The 16486-nt window shown below is 37.5% G+C and overlaps 1 protein-coding gene across 1 annotated transcript in view; it reads right to left on the reverse strand.

Annotated features, from left to right (window-relative positions):
* LOC107570231 (paired box protein Pax-2-like) overlaps window positions 1-16486 on the reverse strand; it is a 43924-nt gene that overhangs the window by 3799 nt on the left and 23639 nt on the right. The window contains exons 7-9 of the mRNA XM_016256438.1: window positions 14604-14779; window positions 10762-10876; window positions 4280-4388 (exon numbers count right to left, since the gene is read on the reverse strand). Of these exons, the coding sequence (XP_016111924.1) occupies window positions 4280-4388; window positions 10762-10876; window positions 14604-14779 (400 nt within the window). The remainder of the gene's footprint in view (window positions 1-4279; window positions 4389-10761; window positions 10877-14603; window positions 14780-16486) is intronic.

Below are 16486 nucleotides of genomic sequence, written 5' to 3' on the forward strand. Positions count from 1 at the left end.
ATGTCGTAACGGTGGCTTATTTTAAACAAGCTGTGGATAGATGTTGTTAGCTGGCGTTCAGTGTGCACTGGGTTGTGAAACTGCGACACGTTTATGACCTGATGAGAAAGTAATGCTGCTAAAATCGCTTGACTTTGACTTATGGACTGGAGTGGTGTGGATCACATGTGGAGTATTGTGATGTTTTTATCAGATGTTTGGACTCTCATTCTGACGGCACCCATTCACTGCAAAGCATCCATTGGTGAGCAAGTGATGGAATGCTATATTTCTCCAAATCTGATGAAGAAACAAACTCATCTACATCTTGGATGACCTGAGGGTAAATACATTTTCAGCAATTTTTTATTTTTAGATAAACTATTCCTTTAATTATGCCTTGTAATGTACCTTAAAAGCATTGTATAATATCATGAGTAATTATAACCACAGATATAATCCATTATAATATGTATCTATTCATTGTTACATCTTTAGATGAAACATGAAAACACATGACAAACTATTTCAAATGCAACAATGAATCTGCAAATATAATGCATTTTAACTTTGGCTTCAGTAATTTATGTAAATATCAAATTCATTACAATGCAAATAATGAATGCCTATATAATGCATTATACATAAATGCTTCAAGTAAAGTGTTAGTGGTATTTCTAGCATGAAGTGTTTATGGGTCTGAAAGTGACAGAGTTGGCGTTTGGCTGCGGGGTGCCCCTGCTCTGTTCGGTTTAATTAATAAAGGCAGTGCCAGGGGACTCCCGTGATACTGTCCGCTATGACAGGACGTGTCTCCGGTGCACTAAAGCATTAAATGACCAACCCCTGTCAGGCTAACTTCCATTGCCGTCCCTGGAGACCACTCGCTTTTTGCTTCTTATTTTCTTCAGTTTCTCTCCTGAAAGAGGAGCCCTTGCTAGTTTTGTTCTGTCTTCCTTTTCACCACTTTTTCTTTCTTAAAGAGCGCAGCTCCTGGTTCTCTGCTCGGGTTTTTCTGTGTCTGATGGCTCTAGTTTATTTCTGCTGGATTAATTGGTCCCTGAATGAATTCGGTTGACAGGGTAATTCATCATGAGTTTACTCTGACAGAGAGGGGGAGGGAAGGAGAGATATACAGGAGAAAGAGTGGGAACTGGGAGGATGGAGGTTGATGATGTGACTCTTTCTCCTACCGTTAAAGGAATAATTCACACAAAATTAAAAGTCTGTCATTATTTACCTCATAATGTTGTAATCTATATAGCTGGGGGTTTTTTTCAGGCAAGTTAGCCAGGATGTTCACACTATCCATACAAAGAAAATGAATGATGGCAGACACTGTTGAGCTCCAGAAAAGTGCAAAAAGTAGAATTCCCTCTGAAAAAGGGCTGAAATCTCATTTGCAATCATGGACAAATTGAAAAACAGTGCCTTGATGCATTATGGCAGGTTTCACATCGTTGATGGCAGATGTTTTTAGCAAACACAATGTGCCAGAATAAATATGCGATATGGGGATTGAGATTTGAGAGCTACAGTGAAGTAATAGGTTTCATTTACATATTCATCTTTGTAGGTCATGTAATAGAGTAAAAATATCCACAATTAAAATGATCTCAATATTGGTGGGAGATTCTTCAATTAGGGAACTTTTGAGTTCAATATAAAAAATAAAGAAATAAATAAAAGTATGTATGCATATACTGTGTGTGTCTACCTTCAAACATTTTTCTATTGTGTATTTTTAATTAGTTTTACTAAGTTCTATTTTTATTATTTAATAAATAAATAAACAAGCAAACAAACTTCCCAATTTTATTTGGCTAACAACCTAGATGACGGTGAATTTATTTTAGAAAAATATAGAAATTCTGCCAAATGAAACACATTTACAATACAAATAAAATAAAAAAAGATTTAAAAATATTAAGATTTTTATTGACTTTTCTGTCTTTTTGTCAGACAACTTACATTTGCACAAGTCTTATGGAAAATGAATGGAAATAGCTGTAGTTTTTTAAACAGTGTTAGATGCTCATCAATTAATTAATGTATTTATTTATTTGCTCCAAATACTATTGGCACCTCAGTATATTGTTAGCATATCATGAAAAATTACTGCTTTTTTTGTTGTTGTTGTTTTAGGTTAAATTTTGGTGTTTCGCAGAAAAAATAAAAAGTTGACTTTGGACACTATGGGAGTAAGTAAATGACAGGATTTAAATTTCTTTAATTTTAGTGTCATGTTCCACACATTCAGAAGTCTTGAGTGTGACAGACGTGACTTGGTCACCTTAGAGTTTGCGCTCCGGAGGGATCTGCACGTGTTTGGACGATTAAGGCAGTGCGTGTTTTGACACTCAGGACCCCTGACTGCCTGTCATTCTGCCCGCGGTAATCACATACGTGCATAACATTAGCCTTTAATTGCATCATGTATCACACAATAGCCATTAGGGTTAATTATTGAGTGGTGAGGGAGAAACGCTTGGCGCTGGATGGACCGGGCAGCACGTTGGCAGTGCTGGAGTCATTTAATTTACTCTCTCTCACACTCTCCTTCTCGTTTGCTGCACTGAGTGTGAACAGCTTTCACATGTGATGATTGCTCATGCTTATTTGCTCTATTTTGAAATAATTTTATGTTTTGCATCTATTTTTGCATCGCTTCTGAAGGTCCTGATCACTGAATGTTCACCATTATCTCCTGGAAGACCTTGCATCTCCTTGCATCTGTAATTGTTGTACATCCATCAGGCATCTGGGACGGCCTGCTAACACCCGGCGCCACGCGGGGCCACGACTGACCATGATGCTTCCTTAGGAGTCCCATTATTTATTGCCAAACCCAATTAGATTCTCAGTATTAAAGTGACAGCTTTGCTGTGGGGTTATGCTGAAGACATGAAACACGTCTGATTTTCTTTGTTTCCATCTCGCAATGAAAACGAGCACATGAGATTCACTGAGAGGACGAAGTGATAACGAAATCTGCAATTATGTCGTAACGGTGGCTTATTTTAAACAAGCTGTGGATAGATGTTGTTAGCTGGCGTTCAGTGTGCACTGGGTTGTGAAACTGCGACACGTTTATGACCTGATGAGAAAGTAATGCTGCTAAAATGACAATGTTTGAATCACGCATGGCTTGTTAATTCATTCGTGTTCCATTCTGAGAAATGTAAAGAAATCTACAGACATTTATTATGAGTTGAATCTACATATTTCAATTTGTAAGCAATATTTGTAGGTAATATAATAGAATACAAATAATCAAGATTAAATGAATCTTAATATTGGTGGGGGATTCTTCAATTAGGGGAACTTTTCAAGTCTCTATTAAAATTGTGTTTTTGTTTGCTTGTTTTCTTATAAGGATATATTATTGTAGTTTCAAACAGTTTCCTATTGTGTATTTATATTTACATTTTTCCTTATTTGTATTGAAAATTTGTTTAATTTGAAAGAAATTAAGAAACTATTTATTAATTTAGAAATTATTGAAAAACTATATTCTATTTATTTATTCAAATAAATAAATAATCTCAATATACCGTATATAAATGTGTTCTTTATCAACCTTCAGGGCAGATTTTAGTTGGGAAACAAGTTGGAATTAACTTTTAATTTACAAAAATAGAGATTTTGTGCCAAATTAAACATTTACAATACAGATGAGTGAAAAAAACAAGTAAGATAAGAAAAATCATATATATATATATATATATATATATATATATATATATATATATATATATATATATATATATATATATATATATATATATATATATATATATATAAGGATAAACAAAAATTGTAAATCTTTTTTTTTTATTTTTTTTATAATTACCAAAAATGTTTAGACTTCCTTTTTTATAGGCTGTTTATTTTTTATTACACTAAATATTTCATATCAGCCATGCACTTAAATGTTGAAGGCAAAATGTATACGTAATGATACGAGCGTCTGACAGTGTTGTCATTGTAACTCTAGCGTCCAGCGCTCTGATCACACTGCTGAACATTAGTGGTCACATGCTTGTAAGTAACTGACCACAGCGCAAACAGATCCGCTCATTAACGGTAGTGAATGGAGGCTTGTGTTAATGCAGCAGGTGCTCAGATCATTAAACTGTGAGTTTATAAACCCTGTAAGTTAATGATGACACACTGTATCTGTAAAATCTACACTAGTTGTCAAAAATGTATGGGTCTGCACGTTTCAAACAGTCTATATGATATGTGTGTGTGTGTGCAGCATTTGAAAAGCTCTGACAGTGGCAGGTGCTTTTATTGCCGTCCTGATGAGAGCCAATCAGCTGGCAGCTTTCTCTCGGTCTGTTCTCTCTCCCCTCCCCGAATCCCGTCATCTGGCACGCTGAAGTAACGCTCCGTTTGACTGACAGCTGCATCCAGGTTCACAGTTTACTGGTTTCAGTGATAGAGCCAGAAATGCCAATTTAGACAGGAGTGACAAAAAGTTTCCATCTAAATGGAATAATTTTACCACAGGGAATTCTCCGCTCGGGGAGGGAGTCAACAGTGGGTTTCCCCATTTCTCGAAAATATTATTTCAGCTTTTCAGGGCCTGGAGAGGTTAAACACATTTTATATGCTCGGTGATCCAAATCATAAAGAAAACATTCTCTGGTGCTCTTCCCAGCCACATTGTGATCTCTGGCGCCCTAAAATAAGTTAATTTATTTAGCTTTAAATTCCCTAATTACTTTTTTTGTGAATAATCAAAATAGAATTCAGTCGATTTAGCAACAAGGTGCTTCTAAAGCCTCGAGGGGATCATTCTCAGAAGAGCCCAGAAATGCTTCTGAAAGAGATCTGAAAGTGAATTAATGCTACATTTGATTTACAGACTAACACACGACCTGTTCTTTATTTGCACTTTCTCATCAAGCTCTTATTGAGGACAGTGAAATTCATACTATCATTGTTTATGCTGAAAAATTATATATTATTACTTATAAATTATAAATTTATAGTGTGTTCTTAGCTAACAGATGTTGCATTTGCACAGTAACTTTTGTTAGAAACCTACTGTTAGAATTAAATGTATATTTTTGGATAGATAGATAGATAGATAGATAGATAGATAGATAGATAGATAGATAGATAGATAGATAGATAGATAGATAGATAGATAGATAGATAGATGGATGGATGGATGGATGGATGGATGGATGGTTAGATAGATAGATAGATAGATAGATAGATAGATAGATAGATAGATAGATAGATAGATAGATAGATAGATAGATAGATAGATAGATAGTAAACACCAGCTGAAAAGATGAAACTACACAGAAAACTTCAGCTAAACCCCTGCACACATTTACCAGGGTAAACACAGTTTTCCTCCAAATATCACAGTTAAAGTAGTTATTGATATTGCAATCAAATATCGATAATGTACATATATAAATTAAATTATATTTTTTAGATATACACTATGGTGAATAATTCTGTTAGAGTAATTTATATAAATGTATGTGTAATTGTATATAATATATAACATAATTTAGAGATATTATATAATTTATTTTATATATAATTTATTGTCATTAAAAAAAAACAATACTAACAATAATTGTAATGTGGTATTTTGGCTGAAACTATAATTACCATGACAAATAATTATGTTATAATGAAAGTATATAGTTAATGTATTCTTAAATTATGTATATATATATATAAGACAAACCTGCATTAAAATCATAATTTCCCATGTTAGAAAAACCAATAAAAGGCCTCATCTTTTCTTTGAGAAGCTTCACCATAGAAAAAAAAGTAGTTTAACGTTCAGATTTTGTTCATAGACAAATAAAAAAATCTCTCTTAGGGCTAGTGATTTTGTTCGAGCAGAATGAACTCACCTCAGTCAATTTAGTCTTTTCTCCTTTATTCATAATCAATAATGAAGTGCCAAACAATTCTCCATAAGCCTGCAGGATTAAGAGATGGGAAAATCTCATTCCCAAAGAAATTCAATGTATCGTGTGAGAATTCCTGCTTAGATGCCTCCCTCTGTATTTGTGAGGTCTCTGCTAATTGAATTCATCCCCATTTCTCGAAAATATTATTTCAGCTTTTCAGGGCCTGGAGAGGTTAAACACATTTTATATGCTCGGTGATCCAAATCATAAAGAAAACATTCTCTGGTGCTCTTCCCAGCCACATTGTGATCTCTGGCGCCCTAAAATAAGTTAATTTATTTAGCTTTAAATTCCCTAATTACTTTTTTTGTGAATAATCAAAATAGAATTCAGTCGATTTAGCAACAAGGTGCTTCTAAAGCCTCGAGGGGATCGTTCTCAGAAGAGCCCAGAAATGCTTCTGAAAGAGATCTGAAAGTGAATTAATGATACATTTGATTTACAGACTAACACACGACCTGTTCTTTATTTGCACTTTCTCATCAAGCTGTTATTGAGGACAGTGAAATTCATACTATCATTGTTTATGCTGAAAAATTATATATTATTACTTATAAATTATAAATTTATAGTGTGTTCTTAGCTAACAGATGTTGCATTTGCACAGTAACTTTTGTTAGAAACCTACTGTTAGAATTAAATGTATATTTTTGGATAGATAGATAGATAGATAGATAGATAGATAGATAGATAGATAGATAGATAGATAGATAGATAGATAGATAGTATATATATATATATATACATTTTTATTTATTAATTTTTTTAGCAGGAAGTACATTTTTAATAGGACAAGCTGTGAACATAAAAGATGTGTATCTGTGAGGTATTCACAGTTCACCAAAAACCCTCATCTCCTCTGGCACTGACTGCTTCATGAATCATTCATTTTTAATAGATTATGCAAATTCCCTTGCATAAAATCAACAAGATCAATAACTGTGGGCATTTTAATTGGGGTTGGAAAACATGGAGGGTGAGTGTAATCTGTGTTTCTTTTCCGTTAAGGAAACCATTCATCTAAACACTGGATCTCAGCCTAACCAATGGAAATAATTTAAATATTTTTGTTTTAATTCTGAATTTCTATTTGGTAAGTTCATCATGCATGTTTAAACTGGAATAATTCACATTTAGTACTACGAAAAAAAAATTGTACTCATCCTGAGGTCATTCTAAATCCCAAATACAAAACTTATGCATTGTATGTCATATGGACAATTTTAAAGGTGGTTTTGTCTTTTTTTTTTTTTTTACTTGACAGCATTCATTTTCATATATATTCTTCATAACATCTCCTTTTGTGTTCCACAAAAGAAAGAAAGTGGACTGAGTTTGGGGCTCATGAAGGTGAGTAAATGATGGCACATTAACCTGATTATTACATTCATACCTGATTAATATAAACAACACACAAATCTGATTGTGACGTGAAACCACCATGAACAGATAATCAGTCTGCCAACTACAAACCCACATTCTCTCTCTCGCTCTCTCTCTCTCGCTCTCTCTCTCTCTCTCTCTCTTTCTCTCTCTGTCATCAGCCAAACACACACAGCGATGGCTGTAATGGCTTTAGCGTAATTATGTGAATTTTAATAAAAGCAGTGTATATTTATCTTTGACCTGAAGACGATCGTAAAACTGTCAGTAAACTTCACACATTTCACTTTAATAAATGGCAAAACAAGCACACTACGTTTCAATTAACCATCCCATCATTTATTATTAACAAGAGCAATCGAGCGAGAGAGAGACCGAGAAACAAATACCCCACGTTCCCTGTCTGCCACGAGCAAATGATGAATTTGTTTATGTAAATGTTAATATTTGATATTATTTTGAAGCTCAGCGCTGTGATAGAGCAGTTAAGCAACCAACGTCCTCTGTGCAACAGCTCGTTAGTCTGAAGCTAGTTTCATTACGTTCGTTATAAGACCAATATCGCTACAGAGTTTTAAAACTGCAGATCTAATTCATGCATGTAGATAAAACGTCTCGGTTACGTATATGTAACCCTCGTTCCCTGAAGGAGGGAATGAGACATCACGTGGTGACCGACGAATTGGGATCTCGCTTAGCGAGACCAATCCACTTCGAGTGTAAACTAAACGAGCCAATGCTCATTGACATGCGATAATTGCATCCAGCTGCCGCTGATCACAGCGTGAGCATAAAAGGGCAACTGGTGCAACGCATACCAGGTTTTCGCTGAGGAGCCGAGCCGGTGACCTGGCCGCTCAGAGGTGGTACAGCAGCCGTGGTGACGGGACGTGACACCTCCGTTCCCTCCTTCAGGGAACGAGGGTTACATACGTAACTGAGACGTTCCCTTTTAGTCGGTCACTACGAGTCACGTCGTTACCAACAAATTGGGATCCCTACCAAAGCACCATGGGTGCTGCCCCTTCCAGTGTCCTGTGCGAGCCGCCTGCACCCCTTTTTGGTGTAGGCCGGGGCTCACAACAAGAACACCAGTCACTGTTGTCATAGCACTACCCACTCAGTGAGATTGGATAACACTTGGAAAACGTACCTGTTCCACTTGGAACAGGAATGTTGCGGAAGCCCCATCCTTCCCGAAGGAGGTTTCGGAAGCAGTTACACATATGACATCCATTTAGGTGCATATGGAAGATTAGAGGTGATTGTAACCCTCTAGGAAATGGCAGAAGTCTGCCGGGGAAACACGGCTCTGAGGCTATACCGTATACTTTACACATATGAGCTCGCAACCTGAGCGGGCAGGGCACAACCTTTGCCTGATAAGCCAGAGGGATGGCATCCACAATCCAGTGGGCCATCCTCTACTTAGAGACGGCTTTCCCCTTCTGCCGGCCTCTGTAACAGACAAAGAGCTGGTCTGAGGTCCTAAAGCTTTGTGTCCGGTCTACCGTAACATCTCAAGGCTCGGACCCAAGAGGGCATAGAGGGGGGCCGGGGAGGATTTAACCTTCTCACCCCCCTAAGGAACCTGATGACCAGGTCATGCCCTACCGATTTCCCTTCCACGGGGTCATGGTTAGCATGAGCTCCTCATGCACCTCCGGGAAGAAAGGCACCGAGGCGGGGCGCTGAGAACCAGCGCGAGCCACCCCGAGAAACCAATCGTCCAACCTCGAGGGCTCGGGACGCGGGGGGGGTTTCCACTCGAGCCTTACCCTCTCAGTGGCTCGTGAAAGCATACCCTATATCTCCGGATTCGATTCAGGCCTTGCCACTGTCCCGTAGGGCAGCAACACAGCCAAATCTTCCTCTACAGAGAGCTCTCCCTCCGATGCAGTGATCGACATCCGGTCATCGGGAGGAGCACTAAAGGATACCTCTGGTACACTCTTTGAAGAGGGCCCAGCGCGTTCCTTTGGCGGCTCAACTGGTTGCGAAGCGCTAGAGGAGCGATGGGCCACTGAGGGTTGGTTCCCTGAGGGGATTGCCACCACTGTAACCCTCAGACCGGCCGTGCTACTGACCAAAGTATTCCTCGCCTGGCTGCCGCCAGGACGAACACTAGATCGCGGCAGAGGCAACGGAGTTCCGCCCCCCTGGAGGAAACGGAGCCTGGCCCGCAGCTCCGAGATGGTCATCTTCCCGCAATGGGAACATGACTCATCCGCAAACGCCACCTCAGCGTGTTTAATGCCCAGACACGTGAGGCAGCGATCGTGACCATCGCCCAGTGCCAGGTAACGACCGCATCCAGAAACACCACGGGTGAAATGGCATCTTTAAAAAGACGATCCGTCGTCTTTACAAAGACGCACCCATGTAAGCTCTTTTAGAGAAATAGGCTCTTACAGGGAAATGCTCTTTTAGGTGCTGAGATGCACAGGGGAAATGGCCGCTTGCAGCATGACAGGGGGTAGTGCAGCTTGAAGTGCGCAACCCACTCGACACAGGAACGACCACCGCTGAAGCGCCGTCCGCCAACACAAGAAGCTCCCTAGAGTGCGCTAGACTCTTCACACATGAAGCAGTTTGGTAGGAGCAGAATGATGTTGTCTCTCGGCTCTGAAGCGAAAAGCTGGTATGCGTTGCACCGGTTGCCTTTTTATGCTCACGCTGTGATCAGCGGCAGTTGGATGCAATTATCGCATGTCAATGAGCATTGGCTCGTTTAGTTTACACTCTAAGTGGATTGGTCTCTCTGAGCGAGATCCCAATTCATTGGTCACGACGTGACTCATAGTGACCTACTGAAAGGGAACATGACTGACTTTACATCCAGTTTTAATTTCAAGAGTTGAAAAGTATATTCAATGCATTTCTGACAGGACCACTATTGTCAAAGATGACTGACAATTAGCCTACAGTTTGGATTGGCAGTATGGTTCTGTTCTGGGCAAGAACTCCCTGCACATCCATGCAGCCTAGCATGCATGAGAGAAGGGAGAGCAGCGATAACCCCCCAGGGTAAACAGAACAGAATCAACATAAATGTATTGCTGATATCATAAAAGTTAATTAATTTAATGTAACATTTTAAAAATTAATCTAATTCAGAAGACCGAATCCTGACTGACGAGAGGAGGAGCTGGGGATGAAGGAGGGTAATTAGCCTCCATTGAGCAACGCGAACGCTGGTGATAATACTGAAGGCGCTTATATATGGTGCTGTGATAGGTGTCTCATCCCTATGGGTAGACATGGATCAGCTGAGAGTCAGCTGATGCGAGCTTGACTAATGTGACCTGCCAGAACTGACACAACGCTTGATTATTTTAACTGCACAAGGCCACAGTGTGAGCATTTGTATTCTTCAGAACTAATTAGCTATTAGAGCTGAATGTGAGGGGGTGAATGGTCATGAATGGGACTGATCATGTGATCTTACCTACGGGGTAGCTCTGTGACACGCTGACGCCCAGGTCAGAGGTCGTGCCGGAGGATAAACTGGGTTTGACTTCATCCAGGCCTGCGTTTAATGCAGGGAGGCTGTATTCAGTCGCCTGCAGACCAGAGCAACATCAAGATCACATCAGCATTGCTCAACACTCTATGTACCAGACAGACTTCAGTTCCTCTGTCATTTATTGTCCTTTCCTCTTTCAAATCAAACCAACACTCACTTATTTTATGCTTCATGCCTTACCCCCCTCACAATGTTCTTCTTTCTTGCATTTTTAATTTTAGTTTTTTTATTTATCTACATATGTTATTACTATTTTCTCATACTTTAAGTCAATTGTTCATTTCCTGACCATATACAACTATATGTGACCCTGAACCACAAAACCAGTCTTAAGTCGCTTGGGTATATTTTTTTAGCAATAGTCAAAAAAAAAAACATTGTATGGGTCAAAATTATAGATTTTTCTTTTATGCCAAAAATCATTAGGGTATTAAGTAAATATCATGTTCCGTGAAGATATTTTGTAAATTTCTTTCTGTAAATTTAAACTTAATTTTTTATTAGTAATATGCATTGCTAAGAACTTCATTTCCCACATATTTACATTGAGAGAGATACTCGAACCATATCTACAGACAAGAATATCAAAGCCTTAAGGTTGGTCTGAGTACTTGGTACTTGGTCTCAGTACTTGTTACTTTAGTATTATTTATATACTATTAATATTTAGAATTAGCATTTATTTTTATATTTTCAATTTTCATTTAAATTTATTTATATATATTTATACATATTATTATATGTTCAGTTTTATTTAAGTTTAATATTTATTTATTGTAAGTATTAGTTTCACTTAACTTTTAGTTTTTCATTTTTTTGTTGTGCTTTTATCATTTTATTACATTTTTTTATTATTATTTTGTATTTGTAATTTTTTATCATTATTTTCAGTTAGTAATTTTAGTGCTTTTTCTCAAACTTATTTCAATCATCAGTTTTTTGTTTTTTTTATCTAATATTTATATTTGATATATTCCAGCTAAAGTTATGTTTTTAATAGTCTTTGTTAATGATAATCCTTACAACCCTTCACAACACCCTGACATATTTGTTAGCATCCTCTTTGTCTTATAAAACAAAATCACTTCGCTACATCAAGCCATCATTTGAGGCGGTTGTGTTTCCCATTGGCAAAACCTCTTCTAGTTTTTCTAGAAAGTAAAAATGATGACATGTTGTTGTTGTTGTTGTTGTTATGAATTTAAATTAAGGCTTTGATTAGTTCACCTCATTTTATAAATAAGATCATTTCTGAAGTGCTGTTTTAGCCTTTGCTGAATCACTTATAGTTGCAAGGCCCCGCTTCGGAAATGACATTGATAAGATTTATGATTTTCACAACCCCCTTCCATTACAGACATGCTCCTCAGACCGTGTCAGCAGATGGGGGGGGATTTTAAGTGTGTGTGTGTGTGTGTGTGGGAGGCCCCTGACCCCAGCCATGTCTGTCTCTATCACAGATAAACACTAATTGTGGGCTACAACTGTTTGCGGTGGCCCAGCCTGATGTTCCGCTCTTTTTCGGTGGAGGCCATGGAGCAGAACAGGGCTTTTCTCATGCAGATGGAGGGGAGAGTGAAAAGGAAGAGCACATGGCTGGCAGAAGTGTGGGAGGAGAGCCTATCTCATTCAGCATCTCCAGAACGGCTTTTTAATGCCTCTAAACACAACCAAACCACTGGCTCTGCTCCAAAACCTAGTCAGCTGCCTATGTAGGAAGTGTTTTAGGAATCATAGGCACGCTCTGGAAATCAAAAGCTGCTCCAAAAGCTAAGATGTATTCTTTTGGCTAAAAGTGAAGGCAATACCAAGGCAATGCACTGCGAAAAGCTCAGTGAAAATCTATAAATCTAAAAATAAATAAATAATGATGTGCTCATATATGAAAAAAAAAGAATAAAAATAATATTATCTCAATGATACTAAAATAAAAACATGCATTGTGCTATTTCTTTATTAGTTGCAGACATGTAGAGCATTCCAGATTGGTCACTTATGGGATTCCATTGCTTCAATCAAGCATCCTTAGAAGGCAGCTACCTAAGTAGGCAGTAGACAGCAAGGCAGCTCACTAGGTTTGGAACAGAGCCACTAACTAATAGCCCGACATAGAGAGAGAGCGAGAGCGAGAGAGACAAAAATAGAACGGTGGTCTGGTTTAGGGATAACGAAGGAGAAAAAAAAAAGAATGAAGGTCTATGAAGGGAGAAAATAGTCTGATTAATATTGCCTTAAATTAAAACTGATTTTTCTAGAGCGTTCTGTTCGCCCATTTTTTCCTTCAAAGGCTTTCCGTGTTTCCTTCGTCTTTTTTCCATCCTTTTTAATACCCTCTTTGACGGCCTTTGTGATTGCGAGTCATTTCCAATTCATTTCGGTATTGATCTTGCAGTGAAAATCAGTTTTGTAATTAGCTGCAAATTAGGCCTTCTTCTGGAGGTGAGTGCTGTCGGCCTGATTAATCGCTGGAGTAATGTCTCCCGATCGCACCCAAATGAAAATGAACTCAATTAGGCCGTTCCCTTTGCTTTATGGCTCCGACTCGCTCTTTCGGGGAGAGAAATTAATCGTCACTTGTTGTTTAGTAGTCTAATGAAAGTAAATAAAGGTTATCCATTATAATAAATCCTACACTTTTCATACACAATTGTACATAAAGTGTTTCATATGCTACTGTTTGTGTGTGCATGTGTTATTAATTGCTAACATTGTTCATTTGTGAGTGTTTGTCCATATTTAGATTTTGTAAACAGCTATGAAGGAGCCGTACAGGAAATGACATCATTTCTCATGTGCAGCTGAGTGGGTGGGAGCTCATCTCGTGTTGTTTTTCCTGAGAATGTATTTTTATTTCCATCAGAAAATCAATAAACGGTTGGAGGGAGTTCTGCTCTTTGATCCTCAATGCATCACTAGCACTTACTGATAAACAATATATTTATACACACAGAGACATAAAAAAATGGAAATATCATTGGAAGCACCCCTTAAATACTGTAGTTTGCATAGACAAAGAAATGCCATGGTATTTTTCGGTTTATTTTTACATTTACCATGTTTTACCATGTTTAATTATTATTATTATTATTATTATTATATTTTTGTGGAAACTGTGATACACTACCATTAAACAATTTGGGGTGCATAATGTTTTGTTTTTTAAACAAAGAGAGAGAAATTAATATTTTATTAAGAAAGCATGCATTAAATTAATCAAAAGTGCCAGTAAAGACATTTATAATGTTACAAAAGGTTAATATTTTAAATAAATGCTATTCTTTTGAACTTTCTATTCATCCAAGAATCCTAAATGATTTTTCCATGATTTCCACAACAATATAAAGCATTGATAATAATAGGAATCATTATTAGAGCACCATAATATCAACATATTAGAATGATTTCTGAAGGATCATGTGACACTGAAGACTGGAGTAATGATGCTGAAAATGCAGCTTTGATCACAGAAATAAATTACATTTTAAAATATATTCAAATAGAAAACAGTTATTTTAAATTGTAATAATATTTTACAATATTACTGTTATTACTGTATTTTTGATCAAATAAATGTCGCCTTGGTGAGCAGAAGATACGCATTAAAAATAAATACAAAAAAGTATTCCAAACTTTTCACCTGTAGTGTATACCATGGTATTAGTATCTGATACAATCTTTGTACCGTAGTACATTGCTATATTTTTGTTTCTAAATATCCCAGTTGCAGCCTCACACATACAGGACAGAAGGTAACATCCACCGACCTGCTCTGGTTTGATGTGTTCAGAAGTGGGAAAGACGTCTGGGAATGCCGGCCTCTCGAACACCCGGTCCAGGGCCTCTAACTGCTGCTGCGTGAAGGCATCGGCTCGCAGATGTTTCCTCAGGCTCTCCACGCTGCCCTGAGAATCACTGCTCTGCGCTGAACCCTCAGATCCATCTGCAGACACAGAAAACAGCGTTCTGGATTCAACAACAGCTACTTGCTGTAAAATATTCTAGAACCTGACTGAGAACCTTCAGAGCCAAAAGAGCGAAGGTCACATTTCAGATTGAGTTTTCCTCATACGGAGAGCAGGAGGCCTCCATCGTCCCTCAACTGCTAAAACCAAAGAAATATCACGCTTATAGTAATGCACTTACATTGAATGCCAATGGGGCCTTCTGGATGGTTTAAAATCAGAAATGTGCAACTTATATATCAGAAAGTTAGTAAGGACATCGTTAAAATAGTCCATGTGACATCAGCATGCATCGTGGTACTCTTGTGAATGCATGACTTACACGGAAGAGAAGAAATTGTTGAATGGAGTCGTTATTTTTGTTTTCTTTGCGCACAAAAGTATTCTCGTAGCTTCATAACATTATGTCTGAACCACTGATGTCACTGATTCCGAAGATGAACGAATTTTTTATTCGTTTGGATCGACATGAGGGTGAGTAATAAAATTCTTTAAATTTTTGGGTGAACTATCCCTTTAAAACGCTTTCTTTGCTTCAGTGCAAACATGTATGTTATTTAACCTGTAAAGTCGATTAAATGGTCTTCATTTCTAGGAGATGAACAATCTCGATAGCAGTTATCATCTTTGCTCATGGGTGTTTCATGAAAACAACATTGCCTTGCATGTATCATTGCAAAAGTTACAAGGTTTTTTCGGGATGTAACAGGAGTTGGGATTTTAAGTCTGTATGTGAACTTTACACAGACAAGGTTAGTAAGTGATTTTATCACAGTAGTCTAACAATGAGGCTATGCTTTCAAAATTGGCTACTAAATGCAATTTTACTTATTTTTATAGACTGAAGGTCAAATTTATTTGATATGGTATTGTCGTATGTCTTATTTAAATAAATTTAAAGCTGCATTTAACCAGGAATATTCCTGTAATGCACATTAAAAAAACATGTTTTTCTAGATTATTGATATCTAGACAGTATTTCTAGATCATCAATCTCTTCAGAGGGAAATGGATCAATGTTAAAACTCATGCATCACTTATTATAAAAGCTGTTTGTGCAGTGATACCAGACTTAGCCTATTAATTTGTTATGAATAATCTGATTTTATGGTTTGTGTCCAGTAAGTAAATCAAATGGGATTAATTAACTTTCATTTATGAAATATTTAATTTAATGGATTATCCAATAATAGGCATTTACACATGCTATTTAGATTATATACCATTGTATTTGAATTACCAGCAAAACATAAAAAAACAACAACACTGTATCAGGACCCTTTCCATGACAGAATCTTATAAAATAATAAATGTAATACTTATTGTTAGTGTTATGCATTTGTTAATGCTATCTAAACTCTTTAGTCATGTCACATATCCTGCTTGTAGGCCTATATTAGCTGTATGTGTGTATGTGTTTACATGTACACATAGCATTGCATGCTCATCTCTCTTGTTCTCTCCAGGCGTGTGCAACACTGATTTGATTCTCCAAAACCTCTTTACTCTGAAGCTGACAAACACACAGCTGAAGAAAACCTCTGCTGTTATTGTTCAATCCTTTTACCAGTTAAACAGTGCTCCACAAGCAGCACTTTCTTCCTCTGACCTGATTACCCTTGTGCTGAGTAAAAGACTCCCACAAACCCCCCCCCCCCCCCCCCCCGGCCTATCCCCCATTCCTC

The sequence above is a fragment of the Sinocyclocheilus grahami genome, unplaced genomic scaffold, assembly GCF_001515645.1.
Source record: "Sinocyclocheilus grahami isolate Dianchi unplaced genomic scaffold, SAMN03320097.WGS_v1.1 scaffold1429.1, whole genome shotgun sequence".
NCBI classification, from domain to species: Eukaryota; Metazoa; Chordata; class Actinopteri; order Cypriniformes; family Cyprinidae; genus Sinocyclocheilus; species Sinocyclocheilus grahami.